General features: G+C 38.7%; 3 protein-coding genes across 3 annotated transcripts; 2 read left to right on the forward strand and 1 right to left on the reverse strand.

Moving 5' to 3' along the window:
- Positions 1-5,727: 5,727 nt before the first annotated feature.
- On the forward strand, positions 5,728-7,410 carry LOC109153108 (probable xyloglucan galactosyltransferase GT19). Its single transcript, XM_019300884.1, has one exon. It carries the CDS (start codon positions 5,896-5,898, stop codon positions 7,240-7,242), a length of 1,347 nt encoding a protein of 448 aa, XP_019156429.1. The 5' UTR covers positions 5,728-5,895; the 3' UTR covers positions 7,243-7,410.
- A 590-nt stretch (positions 7,411-8,000) lies between these two features.
- On the reverse strand, positions 8,001-10,701 carry LOC109153107 (flavin-containing monooxygenase FMO GS-OX-like 4). Its single transcript, XM_019300883.1, has 7 exons — positions 10,079-10,701; positions 9,535-9,605; positions 9,298-9,450; positions 9,130-9,212; positions 8,886-9,021; positions 8,606-8,779; positions 8,001-8,339 (listed from the first exon to the last, which is right to left on the reverse strand). Exons 1-7 carry the CDS (start codon positions 10,647-10,649, stop codon positions 8,133-8,135), a joined length of 1,395 nt encoding a protein of 464 aa, XP_019156428.1. The 5' UTR covers positions 10,650-10,701; the 3' UTR covers positions 8,001-8,132.
- A 1,558-nt stretch (positions 10,702-12,259) lies between these two features.
- On the forward strand, positions 12,260-15,872 carry LOC109153105. Its single transcript, XM_019300881.1, has 4 exons — positions 12,260-12,418; positions 13,553-13,771; positions 14,081-14,687; positions 14,786-15,872. Exons 2-4 carry the CDS (start codon positions 13,661-13,663, stop codon positions 15,565-15,567), a joined length of 1,500 nt encoding a protein of 499 aa, XP_019156426.1. The 5' UTR covers positions 12,260-12,418; positions 13,553-13,660; the 3' UTR covers positions 15,568-15,872.
- Positions 15,873-16,586: the final 714 nt, after the last annotated feature.

The following is a 16,586-nucleotide window of genomic DNA, read 5'->3' on the forward strand; positions in this document are numbered from 1 at the left end:
GAAAAGTCTTGGTCTCCAAGTACCAACAGAAACAGTGAATTGGACATGTCACATGTTCCGCCCGAAAATCACGGCCACGTCGGATACACGAGGCAAGACTTTGCCGTGTGCGGAGAAGACAACCGTTCCTTTTTCCAAACGACGACGTTGCGGTCTCTGACGTGGCGACAGTTTGGATGTTGACTAACCCCCCCAGGCCGGGCCCCACAAAAAGTTCCCACTGACTTTGTCGTGGCGGTGACGTGACAACCGCGTCATGATCGGTGCTGACGAGGACGCCCGCTACTAGACGAAATTTACGCATGCCAACCAATGACGGATTGCCACGTAGTCGTTTTGCTGGACTACAATATTGCTTTCAAGATTCCCCAACAGCTGGAAGGGTCTTTTTATGGACCGTACCAATTTTAATTTCTACGAGAAGTGTTTTCGCTTAATAAATTTTCTCTTCTCTAAGAAATAATTCACATGTTTAATCTTATATTTTATTAATACATATTTATATACTAAAAATATATACATGTTAACTCTAAATATATCTAACTTTGTTTAGACTATTATGTACTCTATGTAAATTACATAAATCTAATTGATGACTGGGCAATTTTAAGAGTATAAGATATTATAAATTTTTTAGTTTTTAGCATACCACTTTTGAATATGTTGTACAAGCAAGTTAGGTGATGGGATCATAATTGAAAATTTCCTACCCCTATTATTAGTGTGGACAATGCTTTTAAAATTATCGATCAATTTTTTCTGGGATGAATAGAACAAGTCACGTAAGTAAGGAGTAAAAAATTGAGTAGAAATTGAAAGTATGTGTATTAATACATACTTTTTTGGATCAGATTAGGTGTATGTGTGTTAGATAATGTGGATCTTTTGACATTGTTTTGCACCTTTTAATATTAAACAGTGCGCTGACATTCAAACACTAATTTAATCGAGTCTCGATTGGTTTCATTTAATGTGTCGGTAACACTTCCAAAAAAATATTATTATTATATTACATTGAATTCAAACTCTTTATCACTTTTCCCTTTCTCATTCTTTAAATTTTATTTATTTGTTAAATTTGTACACAAATTTTACCACCCTTTGTGGGCAAAGCTAGATAATGATGTGTTGTTTTTGAAATGATTATGTAGCTTTCTAAACCACCCAAGATAGAAATTTCTAACCAACCATATTAATGTCCACATTATTGGAGTGGGAATATTTTGACCATTTTACCATGATTCCGATTCTAGATTCTGGTGATGCTTTCTTTTTTCATACGTTATATAGTGGTAAGAAATGGGGTTGGAAATGCAATATTTTGCCCCGTAACGTGCGCTTCTAAGTTGTCAAAAGTTAAAGAATTTTTTATAATATTTGAATATTTCTAATAAAAAAATAAATTTGCTCATGATTTTGACCAACATGTATTTAATTTGATTGGAGACTCGACTGATATCTAGTTATAGTACATTGTGATCTAATGGCACCAAGTTGTTTCTCCATATAAAAAGTTGTAGGTTCGAGTTTTAGTGAAGGTTGATGCCATACTAATGCTAACGATACTTGATATTTGATTTCTTGTGACAAATTTCACTTTTGAGACCAGTCTTATTGGTTGGAAATGACTTAAATGTTGTACAAAAAAGGTGGAACATGGAACAATAAAAATTTTTAAGTGACTAAAAAAAAATTTATCACCACTATTCAAGGTGCGGGCGCAAAAAAAATCTAACTACACAGATTCAATTGATAAAATATTAACAATAATCAAACTTAATATCTTTAGATATGAGAACTATACTTCACCCATTCAATTATTTATTTCCTATCGGTTCAGAATAAAAATTTCTAAAAGAAAGAAGGTGGAAAGGTCATCAATGACTAGAAATGTCTAGAATGGTAGATTAGTCGGTGCCCACAATTTTGGGTAATTGGCCCTTTTGGCTTCAATTGACCATCCACTTATTTTCTTGGCCATAATTTTCAAAGATTGTAAGATTAATACATAACAATAAAATATTAGTAGTGACCAAATAAATAAAACATAATTATTGTATGTAAAGATAATGTATCTGATTCTTATCAATACTCTTTTAGTTAAATTCGCCATACAAAATCTTCCTAGTATAATGCAATATAATTCAAGGCATTACATTGGAATATAATTTAACTTTCGGATAATAATTATGAGTTTCTTTAATAAAAAAAAAATTTGTAAATATATGAATTGAATAATCCTAACTTTGTTTATACATGAATTCTCAAAATGTAAAATAACTAAAATAATAATAATTTCAAGACAAGATCCAGAAGCGCCATTGGCCCTTCTTAGATACTGCAGTGTCAGCTTCGTGCATGGAAAGTTTATTTATTTATTTTTGCATGGAAGTTTCAATATATATATATATATATATATATATATATATATATATATATATATATATAATTGTTACAAATTAAAAGTCAGTGTAGAAGCAGCCTGAAACGTTGAATTGATATTTTCCAAACGTTAAAGCCTAAAGGACAACATTATTTGTGTCTTTTCTTGTATGACACTCTGGAAATATCTGCACGCCACCACGGGGGAAACTTCCCTGTCTAACACGCTTTACAGTCATGGATGGAAATTTAATTTAGTTTAAAATAAATAAAATCAATCTTCTATTATGATTAAGACAACATTTGTGTCTTTTCTTGTATATTTTTTTTCCCCCACATATGTTTTTAATGGTCGGGCCGGGTAATGATGAGTCAATTTCCAGTCGTGCAACAAAACAACTTATGAATTGATTGAAACATTATTCATTGATTTCATTTCATGTCCTCAAAATAAATTTAAAGAAAAAAAAAGTTGAATCAATCAATTATTTTATAATAATCTTGTGGTGGGCATCAATTCATCTCAAGGTGGGTAGGTGCCGCCCTCAACTAGGGTTATTGGCATGAAATGGGTGATATAACTTGTGGTCCAACCCTCCATAGGAACAAGGAGAAGAAGCTGGACAACATTTTTGTTTTCAAACATTTTCAATTGACATGATATATCATATATAGAAATATATGTAGTTGCTAGCTATGTAGCTAGGTAGTCCCTACCACGTAGTACTACAAACATTAAATATACTAATTAGCATAGTGAACCGATATTTTTCACCATTTTTAAAAAAAAGATTACTGATATGAAAAAGAAATAAGATAATAGAAGCGAGATTTTTTTGCTAATTTGATATGAACTTAATTAGATTGCTCATTCCCCCCACCCCACCCCAACCTTCAAGACGGCAGGCAAGCCTCAAGTGATGCCTCATTCGACGTTCTACAAGTGCATGATCGAGTTGGGCTAGCTTAGCATGCACCCGTCTTACTAATGTAGTTCTGAACTAACTGATATGAACCAAGGCCCTAATTACGTACACCACAAAAGCTAGCTCAGGAGTGTATGCTTGACCTAAGTCTTATATATTAGCACATATTCTCATCAGTAACCGATGTAGGACATATCATAACTCATGCTAAATTTTTGTAACAAAGAAAAAACAAAGATCACCCAACACATTAGAGTGATCGCTAGTTGACGACCACTCTAACTTTTTTGTTTTTGTTTTTTTTTTAGAATCTTCAAATGTTCACATGACAAAAACCAAAAAATAAAAATAAAAATCACAACCACTAAAGATGCCCTACTTCACATTTTTATTCTCCTGGCCTATTTAATTAGTAATAGGCTATTTGCCTGTTAAATCATGACATGAACCTGCAACATGCAAATATAAGAAACTATATATATTGAGAATTAATTATTGTTGTTAACTGATCGGGAAAGTAATTAATTAATTGATTATATGTGTGTTTGATTTTCAATGTGGTTAATTGGTTCGTTTTGATTAGTTTATGTTTCTCGTGCAACATGTTCTTGTCCATCTCTAGCTAAATTAATAATTAGCATCAACATGAAATAAGTTTTTTTAGTCATACAATTATGTATGTATATGTTTATAAGACACCGATATATATAGATGTTTACTTTCAAATATGAACCAATGCTATCGTGTGAATCCGTGTATCATTATGCATTAGATCTTGGCCGTCCAATCTCACATCTCGGGGTGCACAACTCCTCAGATCTTGGACGTCCATTCTCACATCTCGGGGTTCACAACTAAAAGACGCGCGTGTGCAGGCCAATGGGCTCCAAGCAACACGTAAACCGTAGGTCATGACATTTGGCATGACTTTGATACCAAATTGAAGCATGTACTCCACCACAACTAAAAGCCTAAGCTGATAATTGAATTACACACACACACACATACACACACACACACAGACACATATATATATATATATATATATATATATATATATATTATATGCTCAACAAAAATGATAGTAGAGTTTACCTGGCCTTCACTAATTGTTTTCTTTAATTTAGGAAAATTTCCAGCCGGAGTCACTAAGGTGGACTATGGGTAAAGAGCTAGCCTATTTATGTTACCCCAAGACTGACCAATTCAAATTAAGAAGACATTAGAACATTGTAATTATTAAGTTAATTTTTTGATTAACCCAGGTGCAACTACTTTCTAAATATAGTAAAGGTGCAAAAATAACATTAAAAATTAACAAAAAGGGGTTGGATAAGTATGAAAACGACATTATTAATGGGAGCAGCCAGGCGTGGAGGAATAATGTAATTGAATTTAAATACAAGTTGCGCTAGGTGATTAATATATTACATATTTACACACACACTTCCTGCTTCCTTTATATGTTTGTGTCCCCATGGTATTCTTTGTTTTGTGACTTTTGTCCAATTTATACTTATTAAAAACAGGTCTTTCAAAGTTAATTTAATATTTGTTTTTAGATTGATGACGAAAGAAACATACAATCATTATCGAAAGTGTGTATTAAATTTTAGTGTTTTGAAATAATAAGTTGATTAATCAGGCACTTAGATTATTTAACTAAGTTAAACAGCTAATAGTAGTTAAATAAATAAAAAATTAACTGATAAGCTAACTATGTTACTAAATGAGGCTTTATAATATTTATGTGTTGGATGCCCCTCCGAATCTTTTTGTTGATATTTTCGGTTGATAATGACTTAAATATTTTTTCGGATCTTTTCAAAAAATAAAAAAATACAAATTCCGATGTTATGGGTCACCAAGCCTTATACGGAGGTGGGCTTTATGGTAAAGTTTGACTCCAATTTGGTATAGTTACTACTGGCCCAGCCCATTTGTAAAAATGGTCTAGCCCATAGATATCCACATATAAGCAGTTTCAAATAGTGTTTAGTTGGCATATTGCATTTTGTTTGGGACAAGGCCCATATCATTCTTAATACAATAGTGATTGCGTGGACCGTGGACCGTGATCCAAACAACTGTGTAAATTACAAAAAACAATATCATTTCGTGTCACTGCAACATACATTTTTATAATTCATAAAATACATTATCTTACCCAAAAATTTCATTATTCTAACCTAACTCAAATGTAATCTACTTTTGTTGTCATTCTCACAAAATTATCGAGGTTTATAATTATAAAACTCTAAAAATATAGATGAAATTGTCATTTTGTTAAAGAAATTGGTACCTATTTCTTTTGTACCAGGTAAATATATTGAGTTATACTCCGTATTAAATACAAAAAGTCATTGGTATATTAATATAAAGTTGATCCATCTAAATTCTTACCTGCGAGGAATTACACCCACCGATTCACCGACACTCATTATTTTTATCAGTGTAGAAAGAGAAACATCATTAAACCAAACAGTTAACGAGATTGAGATCAATCCCACCAAGAATTATCACAAAGGTTATCGGGAAATTCCATGAAAACCGTCTGTTTTTCCTCCGTCGTTCCCGTATAACCACCATGCCGCCTCCGCCGCCGCCGCGGCGGATTCCTCTAATAACCGCTGCTTTCTCCTGCCTGTTCCTCGCCGTCGTTGCGGCGGCCGTTACTGAAGATTCCGATCTGGAAACGGGCTGCGACGGGCGATGGATCCACATCCGCCATCTCCCGCCGCGGTTCAACCTCGACCTCATCTCCAACTGCTCTCAATACCCCATTTTCGACGATTTCTGCCCTTATCTCCCCAACCATGGCCTCGGCCAGAAAACCCATAGCTCCTCCCACAGCTGGTACCGCACCGACCCCTACATGCTCGAGCTCGTCTTCCACCGCCGTATGTTGGAGTATCCCTGCCTCACCTCCGATCCTTCCCTCGCCGCCGCCGTCTACCTCCCGTACTACGCCGGCCTCGACAGCCTCCGCTACCTCTTCGGCCCCGAGGCCAACTCCAGTTTCCGGCACGGCCTCGATCTGTACGATTTCATTGCCCGCGTGGATTCGCCCTCCGTGTGGGGAAGAAATCTGGGTCACGATCATTTTCTGGTAATGGCCCGCCCCGCCTGGGATTTCACGCAGCCGGTGACCAACGACCCGCCGGTTTTCGGAACCTCGTTTCTTGAATTGCCGGAGTTTTTCAATTTAACGGCGTTAACCCTCGAGGCCAGAGCTTACCCTTGGCAGGAAACAGCGATTCCGTATCCCACTTCGTTCCACCCTCCGAATTTAGCATTCTACGAGTCCTGGGTGAACAGAGTGAAACGGTCCCGGAGAACCGCCGTGATGCTCTTCGCCGGCGGCGGCGGGATCTCCGCAAATCCCAATATCCGGCGGAGCATCCGCCTGGAGTGCGATAACGCCACTAATGTCAATATAAACGGCACTGGGTACCAAAAAGTTTGCGACTTTGTGGACTGTTCTAATGGGATTTGCGAGCATGATCCAATCAAATTCATGAAGCCAATGCTGCAGGCCACATTCTGCCTGCAACCTCCGGGGGACACCCCAACCCGGCGGGCCACGTTTGACGGGATCCTCGCCGGTTGCATTCCGGTGTTCTTCGATGATCTGACCGCCAAAAAACAGTACAAATGGCATTTGCCGGTGGAGAAGTACCCGGAGTTTTCAGTGTTCATACCAAAAGAGGAAGTTGTGTTCAATGGATTGAGAATTGTGGATGTTCTAATGAGCATTCCCAGAACTAAAGTAAGGAGGATGAGAGAAAAGGTTATAGAGATGATTCCCAGAGTGATGTACAGAAAGCATGGCAGTTCATTAGGCTTGAGGAACAAGAAGGATGCCATTGATATTGCAGTGGAAGGCACCCTGGAAAGAATCAAGTCTAAGCTTCAAGAACTCCCGGCTCAATGATTGTTTCTCGTTTCGTTTTAGATTGAACTCAAGACCCCCTTTATATCGCCTCGACCTCGTCCCTGGCCTGTAGTCTAAGCCATTCTTTCTTACTATGTATTTCATGTTCCACTGGTAATAATATATTTCAAAGGATTCATATCATCTTTGCCCAGATTCTATTGCCAATTTGTTGTTAATGCAACATTGAAAAGCTGCTTCTAGCAGTTGCAAAGCACCCGAAGGAGATAAACCAGTCTAGGTTGCCGATAGCTGACCTTAACCTGTCTAGGTTGTTGATAGCTGACCTTAACCCGTCAAGGATGCTGATAGCTGACCTTAATCCTTCTAGGTTGTTAATAGCTTACCTTAATCCATCTAGGTTGCTAATAGCCGACCTTAACCCGTCCTTAACCCGTCTAGGTTGTTGATAGTTGACCTTAACCCGTCTAGGATGCTGATAGCTGACCTTAACCCGTCTAGGATGCTGATAGATGACCTTAATCCGTTTGTTGATAGCTTACCTTAATCCATCTAGGTTGCTGATAGTTGACCTTAACCAGTTTAGGTTGCGGATAGCTGATCTTCTCAAACCAAGAAGGACGATAGGCCGCCCCCATTTGAAAGTCAAGCTTATAACCTTGTGATTATTAAGTTCAACAGTCTGACTAACTTAACTGGGGTTGCCCTGTTCTGGCATGATCTTGATTCTTGAATATAGAATGTGTGAAACATAAGTTCCATATGAACAAGGAATGAAATGCAGGCAAAGAAAACACTTTAAGGAAATTGGATGCTTTGAAATTTCAATTTATTTAATCAATGAAGAATGTGACTGCTGTGATATGGTTGTACAGATAATATTATGCAGTGTGTACTTGATAAGTCTATAAAATGTAAGTTGCAATATTTCACAGTTTAGTTATTGGGACCTTTGGAATAATATATCTCATGAAGTCTTCATTTGCCTGTGAAATCAAGTGTTCATCGTCCCATAGATCGCGGTATGTCTCGGGCTGTCCTCTTTTTCTCAGGCCAGTCGCGGAATACATTTCCTTTCTCCATTCTTCGATTGCTGGAAAATCACACTGGGCAGCTATCCAGTCGTCGTACTCAAACTGTGGACAAAGGGTATCGTCTCAGCCCAAAGCGAACTAGAAAACTATAAGCAATGTTGAAAAAATCGCTAGGCTCAGGCGGCTGGGGACCGTCTAGGGCGCCTAGAGCGCCTAAGCGGGCGCCTAGAATGCCTAGGCAGGTGCCTATAGCGCCTAGGAGGCCGACCGCCTAGCGCCTAGGCGCGATTTTTGCAACACTGACTATAAATTTGTGATAGCTGCTCCAAGACTATGATTTAGATAAAACGAATGTCCTGAATGGTTACCTGATGCTCGCCTACTCGATGGGTGTATCGTTTTAGCGTGCCATGTTTCTCCATATCCGAGTAGAGAGTTTCAACGTCAGCCATCATTTCCTCCTCCGGTGGAAGACAAACTCGGCCAGATAGGACCCTGGCGATCCACTTGCTCTGTAATTCACACAAAATAAACGGAACGACCTGGAAACAACACAACAAAACGCCTTGCTCATCCACCATAAACGTAAAACGCTCGATTAGCTAAGTGTGCAAAACCGGGAAATGTGCGTATGTGAAAGGATTATACCTTCCACGGGATCCCAACAAATGAAAGCCCCGGGGCTAAGGCCGGTGGAAAAACATGCTTGTAGAGTGGCCCTACACGGTTCTCATCCACGCTTACAACACCACCGGTTTCAAGGAAAGGAAAATGATACTTGTACCTGAAAACAAATTGAAGAATCGATTATCTTCTTCACTCCTCCATATCTATCGATTCTTCATCTCATTCTAGAACCTAAAGGTCAAGGGTCTAATTAAGTAGGACGCACCCAGTACAGTGTAGGATAGCGTCAGCATAAATTACAATTCCATCGGGAAAATTCACTCCACCATCCATGCCGAGAGCTTCTACCTGCATATTATATTTTACATTTTCAGAGAAAAAAGCGATAAACACTTTCTGGGTAGGTTTATTTAAAGGGAACAGGGAACTTTACCATGGGGTGGCGCCAAACGTTTTCATACCCGAGCAACTTTGCTGAGCTTCCCGTTTGAAACGATCTCGATGCAATATGGACCTCTTTAGCAACTTTAGCGATTTCTCGGGAGATATCTTCAGCACTAGCAGATGCCCCTATCACCACTACAACCTATAATCTTAAAAACTACATCATAAGCTCGATACCAACATCCTTAAACTCTTCTATACGCTAATGAAAGCACCTGCAACATACTTGATCTTTAAAACCATCGGGCACTCGATAATTGTGGCTGTGAATCTGCTCCCGTGGCCATACATCCATCCCTAGGATTTGAAAGAATCTTAATTAGAAATTCTGAAACATGCAGATCCCTAAAGGCCTAGAATCAGCGCAACAATCCAACACGAATCGAACTAAATTACAAAGACAAAAAGTAATCAAGAAACCTGAAGATCTAATCCTAGGCTAGATATAATCCTCAAGGTTTTAGTTTAGTTTAACATTTGACATTAGCAGACATATTAAGAATCCTAGAAACCAATAGTAAGCAAATTGATGAAAAGGCTTTCACCAAATCTAGAAGAACAGCATTAACAAAGATGACAGTAATCCAAAACTCAATCAAGGAAACAGCTTTTCATCAAATAGCACAGAACCCAGAATTGTTGCATATTTGTGTTAATCTCATACTCTCACTATGTTATGTCCATTTTCAAGGGAAAAAGATTCCAACTTTCATAGTGCAAATTGAAAAAGATTCCAACTTTCAAGGGAAAAAAGATTCCAAAATGAAAACCTGGAATTTCAGCAATTCGGGGCTCCGTATAGTGCCCATTGGACACCACCACAGCATCAAACACCTCATCTACATGTGCGGCGGCGCCGCCGCCGCCGCCGCAACCTCTCTTCATTGACCGGACTTTCCACTTCCCATCACCCACCAACCCCACGTATCTAACCTCCGTCGCGAACCTCACCAGCTCAGTAATCCGAAATTCTCCGGCGAAATCCTTCAAGTACTCCAGAACTTCCCGGTGACCGGGAAATCGCCGCGGATCTCGCCGGGGCTTTTTCGTGTCCACAAACGGGTAATCCAGGAAACCCATTACTTCCCGGGGGAGATTAGTCCGGAGAGAAGCATAGAGGCTCGACTGAACGACTTCCCTGCACGGTTCAAGTCCTAGCGGATCGGACTCGACAGCTGAAGTATACACCCAGGTGCCTCCGAGCTGGCTTTCCCGCTCAAAAACCACCACGCCGTGTCCCTCTCGCCGGAGCTCCCGGGCCGCCACTAGTCCCGCCGCCCCGGCGCCGATAACGGCGACGTTCTTGGAAGTGATCGGACGCATTGGATTGAGGTGGAACATATGTGCGCTTGCAGAACCGTTCCTTAAGATGACGAAATCATAAACGTGACGTTTCTGTATAGTTTTATTTATTTATTCCTTATATATATATATATAGAACCTTATAAAATAGGACAAAATGATAAAGAAAGAAATTATTAAAAAAACAAAAATGGCATCCACTCATATTTTACCGGTAAATTACCGCATTCAACACGTAAAAGTAATATAATCAAGTCACAATTAAATATTAGGTATGCAAATAAATTGAGTCACTCCATCGAATTCAAACTCAAGTCTAACTTGTGTTTAAAATTGCCACTCATCTTATGATCAAGCAGTATAAAGTGACTCTTTTAAGTAAGAGATTATGAGTTTGACTTATAAACGAAAAATATCACTTAAACTTGCTTTTAGCAGTAAGGCGAAAATTTTATCTCTATTATAACATGTCGTTTGGTTGGGAGTAAGGAATTAGGGTGGAAAGGAATTGCAATTCGGTGGAAAAAGAATAAGGTGGGAATAAAGTAGGAATTCAAATTACATTGTTTGGTAGAGATGCATAGAATTATTGGGTAGGGAATGAAAGAAGTGATATAAAGACTAAAATGTCCTTGTGTAAAAATAATAGTAGTAATAATCAAGGATACTTTTGTCATTTCATCTCTTTTTCCTTTTTTCACAACTATCAAATTGCAATTCATAGGGGGGTATCCATGAATTGCAATTCAGCAAAAGGAGGGAATTGCAATTATGTGGAATTGCAATTCCCTCCAACCAAACGGCGTAATTGTGGCTTCCACTGAATTGCAATTCAACTACAACCAAATTACGCCCAACCAAACATGCCATAAGTATTGGAGGTTTAGGTTTGAGATAAATTTCTATCGAGAAGTGTACAATTTGACGGTAAATCAAGTTTAATGACTTTTTATGATTACTCCTTTGAGACAACATTGTTGCTTTTTATTTTTTTAAGTGTTGAGGAAAAATTAGCTAGCACTATTCGAAGATGTTGATAGTACTAATACGCGTGGACTAGTAGCTAAACCAATCGCCCTAGCTTAGCGTTCGACTAAGTACTGGTCGGGAGCCTATGCGTTCTAGAGTCGGTCGAAAAGTCCCCTTTGCCGTCATTAATGTGGGTACTTGCGGAAAGGCCGAAAACACGGCCCCGGCTGCCGGCATGGCAACCACGTGGCATGTACGTATCTTCATAAGCGTCAAACCCTCGGCAAGACCTACTGTTGACACGTAGGATCTCGCTAGATTAGTGCGCGTGATGGTTAAGATTCGAAAAGAGCGGTCAGACAGAATATCGGTCGGGAAAAAACAGGAAGAGACAAACACTTGGTACCGATCGGGATAAAGGAATGGTAGTTCAACGGTCCAAGACCAGTCGAATGTATAACCTATCAGATATGTACTAAATAAACTCCACATTATGACTTTAGTAGATAAAAAAAATAAAAATATATACTAATATAAGTTACACCTCTTAACCTAGCTCAAATTCATCAATAAGAATATAAGATCAATAGACCATTCCTTTTGAGATTCTAACTTCTAAGTTGTTGGTTTCCTTTTATTTGTAACATTGACTGAGACCCAGCAACTGAAATGTAGGGAGAGAAACAAAGAAGAGAGAGAGAGAGAGAGAAGCGTACGTGTATGAACGAGCCGTGGCCGAGCGAGCAGTCGGCGCCACCGTATTCTTCCGGTAAATCAGACACAGCCGTAGTCCGCCGTCTCCACTCAACCACCTCAGCCTCCGCGCTGCTTTCAAAGAGGTAAATTCCGATGGCTTCTACGCAATCTGTATATATATATATATATATATATATATATATATATATATATATATATATATATATGTACAATATTAAATTTGATCGTCTATGGTGGCTAAACGAACGGGACATTTGATTCGTTCTCCGCCGTCAAACCTCGCAATTTCGAGTTCTGCTTTTGTTTCTAATGTGGCGAATATTGAGTCGAAAAGATTATCGACATTTTCTGTGCCCGCGAATCTTCTGTTTCTTCGTCCTTACTCATCTCCTAACTCCTAATATTCTATTTACGCATCTCCAAATCTGTAACTATGCTTGTTTTCCATACATACAGACACACATATATATATATATATATACTCGTTGTTTGCTTGCATGCAGTTTTTAGAAAATAGGAAGGATGGTTGATATCTCATTGTTTAATTAACAGCTGAAGAGAGCATTAATTGTTGCATTGCAGATTCTAAGATTTATCCTTATGTTACAATGAGGAAACAAAAATAATATATTTTTGAGTTGATTGTGTGTATATAGAGGCATAAGCTGAGATTTTAGTTTATTTTTCTTCTGGCCATGGGTGATGGGCCTACCCAATTGAAAAGTCCAATGTCTTCTTTTACCCCCCATGAAAAGTTCCTTGTTGGTGAGCTGTAGGGAAGACAGATTGGGTCATATTTTTTGAGATTTGAGGAAACATACAGTCACTACCCAACCTAGCCGACAAAGTACCACAACTCCAATCAGGAGATAAACCAGCCTAAGTTGCTCATAGCTGACTGGCTCAAACCAAGAAGGCCTAAAGGCCTCCCGTGGGAGTCGAACTTGTAACTTTATGGTTACCAGGTCAATGGTCTGACTAACTTGACTGAGGTTGCCTCCAGATTGGGTCATTTTCTGATGGTCTAATGTTGTTTGGTCTTTGTTGTCTCCTTTCTTGGTTACCTGTCTTCTCTATGCAACTGTTTTGGTGAGTTGAAAGTTCTACCTTATGGAATGGGGTTAAGGACTGTCATTATCACAGTGTGATGTTTGTTTAATGTTTGGCGTGATTATTTAGTCTATTGATTATGTGCTCATGAGCATACTACTGGAAACCATCTCTCTATTCACCTGGTGTTGTCTTTGATAAGCTAGGCTGCTATGGGGTTGATGTTACGACGTGAAAGATCATAGCACGAGTTCAGTAGTCCTAAATTGCAAAACTGCATTCTGAAAATTGGAAAGATCCAGCTAAGGAGAAAAATGTTTATTAAGGGGGATTACAACCTGAAGTTCGGGCCAAGACATGACGAATGTCCCGGAGAAGTTCTAAATTTTGAAATGTTCAAACAGGAGGACACGTTCAGGAAGCAGGTATGACAACACTTGTAGGCATATTTTTGCAAGACCACCCCTTAGAGGGCTGAGATTATATGTAATTTAGCTGAAATCAATTGATGGCCAACCTTACATGGAAAGAGACGCACTTTTGCCTTAGTCATGTGCCTTTATACCTTATTTTTGAGGGAGCTTAGCTGATTGAAGCTGAACATTACAGATGCCTCTGGCTATAAAGTCGATATTTTATTGCTTTTTTCGCTTCTCTAGGAAAATTTGGACAGATACATTCTTCGGTTCACTTCTCTTCTCATTTGTTTCTACTGCATACTGCTATTTCTTCAGGTTTGTGAGTTGCATCAGGCAAAGTTAGATGACACAATCCTACGGTCCCATATAGGTCCCTTTTCGTGTTATTCTGAACCTGTGCCAGTGCCAGTTGAGAAGACGTTTTGCCCAATTCCCGTAGCAAATGCAGAGCACAGAGGTATTTTAACTGGGATCCAACGAAATTTGTCTAGTCCTCGAGATTGTTTCAGTCGGTATGTTAGTGACAAAGGCAGGAACCCTCTACCTAAAGGATATTACTGCTGTAGCTCAAGGCAGCCAACAGAGACAAATCATTTTCTTCATGATGAAGCGGCAACATTTTCGTTGGAAGAGGTTGATCTCTCATTAAGCATTGGTAGGAACAATCAGAAAAAGCGGGGCAGCAATAAGGTTTGGGATCATGTAATTGATTCAAAGGAATCAAATAAAATGTGTACAAATGCAGGTGTAAAGACTCTCTCTGCACCGGGCTGTGCTGCTTATTTTGGAGATAGGTGTGATGTTAAGTCGAATTCGAGCCTTACAAATGGATTAAGCAGAAATCAATCAAATGGGAATCAAATAAGTCACTCAAGCGTAAATGTCAGCACAAGTTTTCTCGAGAAGAACTTCTCCAATGAAGGTCTGTCAAACTCCACAAAGTGTAGAGGCAAGAAACGAATTTTTTAAGCAATTATCTCATTGCTTATGTGAATGTTCTAATTTTATCTTCTTCTGCAGGAGTTGAGCGGTGCTACGAGGAACATATCTCCGAAAGTAAGCCCACCATGGGCAAACCTTTTCCATTTCGCGATGGAGCACTTCTAGACCTCAACATACCATTGCTCGATGAATCATCATTTCACCGAGATAATGTTGGTGGCATGGTCAGTTCTGATTCTGAAGGCTTATCAAACATAACCAAGGAACCCGAAACTCATTTGAGGAATTCAAGTAACACCGACTCATCACATGCTGACAAATCTACTGGTCAGCGGGATGTTAAATCTTCTGATAACAGCGATATGAGATTTCAAATGTGGGCTGATCTGAAGGGGAAAGCAGCAGAAGAAGTTGATGATCAGACCCAAGAGGGAGCTTCAAGCCTAATCTATTTTATGTCGGAATGCCTAAGAAAGCAATGTCACACAGTCGAAGCCAGTAAACCAGATCAGAGAGAACACGAGAGGAATTTGCAGCCGGAGTGTTCTGATTCTTTCGAAGCGAATGTCCTCAAGCTGACAGACTGCAGCGTGGACGATTGCTGTGTGTCCTCGGAGCCCTTCGAAGTCAACACCACACACAAGAAAGATTATGGAATCACTCTGAGGAGGGGGAGAAGAATGAAAGACTTCAGAAAGGACATTCTACCTAGCTTGGCATCTCTTGCCAGACACGAGATTTCCGAAGACATGCATCTCATGGAAACAATTCTCAGATCAAGAGAATACAAGAAAAACAGATCAAAGATGAAAGGCAGGGAGAATCAGTTCAAAACTACGAGAAGCAGGAGATCCCGATAGACTATTTAGGCTAGAAAAAAAAATAATTGAGTGGGTGCAGGAGAAGCTGACATTCTTCTTTTTTTTTTTGTTCCATCTCAGATCAACAAATTCATGATGGCAACATATTTTAACCAGGTTGCAGACCCTGACTGAGATAAATTACATGCACTTTCAACAGTATTCTTGTTGGTACAAAAATAATCCCAGTCCTAGATTCTGTAATAACTTGGACCAGTTTGATTGGCTGGACAGCTTTAGTGTCATTTGTGCAGAATTATTTTTGTCATTTTTTTCCTTTCCTACATCCAAGTATCACCAGTAATTAGAAAGGTGGCAAATAAAGCATGATTTGTTTGTAGAAAATGGAAGAGAAACCAGGATTCTTGATAAACAATGATTGAACTTTGCTATTATCCATATGATACCTGGTCCCTGAGAAAGACATTTAATTAGGCATTTCATTTAATCTTATCATCTTATTATTATTATTATTATTATTATTATTATTATTATTATTATTATTATTATTATTATTATTATTATTATTATTATTATTATTTACAGGAGAATGCAAACTAGCTGTAAAGACCAATAATCTTTGGCAACAAATCTACAAGATCTTGGTTTGCTGATTTGATGCAAATATTTTGCCCCAAATTTCTATATATATTTTTCTGGTGGGGGAGGGAAACATAGAGTTATTACCTGATGATGTGCATTGGCTAAACTCTGCCGTTCCTATGTAATAGATGACTTGACCGAGAGGGCGTTCCAACATAGTAACCGGCCGAGTCAAACTCATGACTATTCAGGTACAAGAGTTATGTTTCACCTCTTCCAGAGCTTCTTCTTCTTCTTCTTGTTAATGATGAGGGGAATCCACATAAAATATTCGAGGGTGTGCATTGGCTAAACTTCGTTTATGTGTCCACATATCACACGATAGATTTCTATTTTCTTTTTTAGGTGACGAGAAAAATACAATCACTACTTGATGATATAACATTGGAGAAACTCTATTTCTATATAATAACCCA

This window comes from Ipomoea nil, unplaced genomic scaffold (assembly GCF_001879475.1).
Source record: "Ipomoea nil cultivar Tokyo-kokei standard unplaced genomic scaffold, Asagao_1.1 scaffold2480, whole genome shotgun sequence".
NCBI lineage: Eukaryota > Viridiplantae > Streptophyta > Magnoliopsida > Solanales > Convolvulaceae > Ipomoea > Ipomoea nil.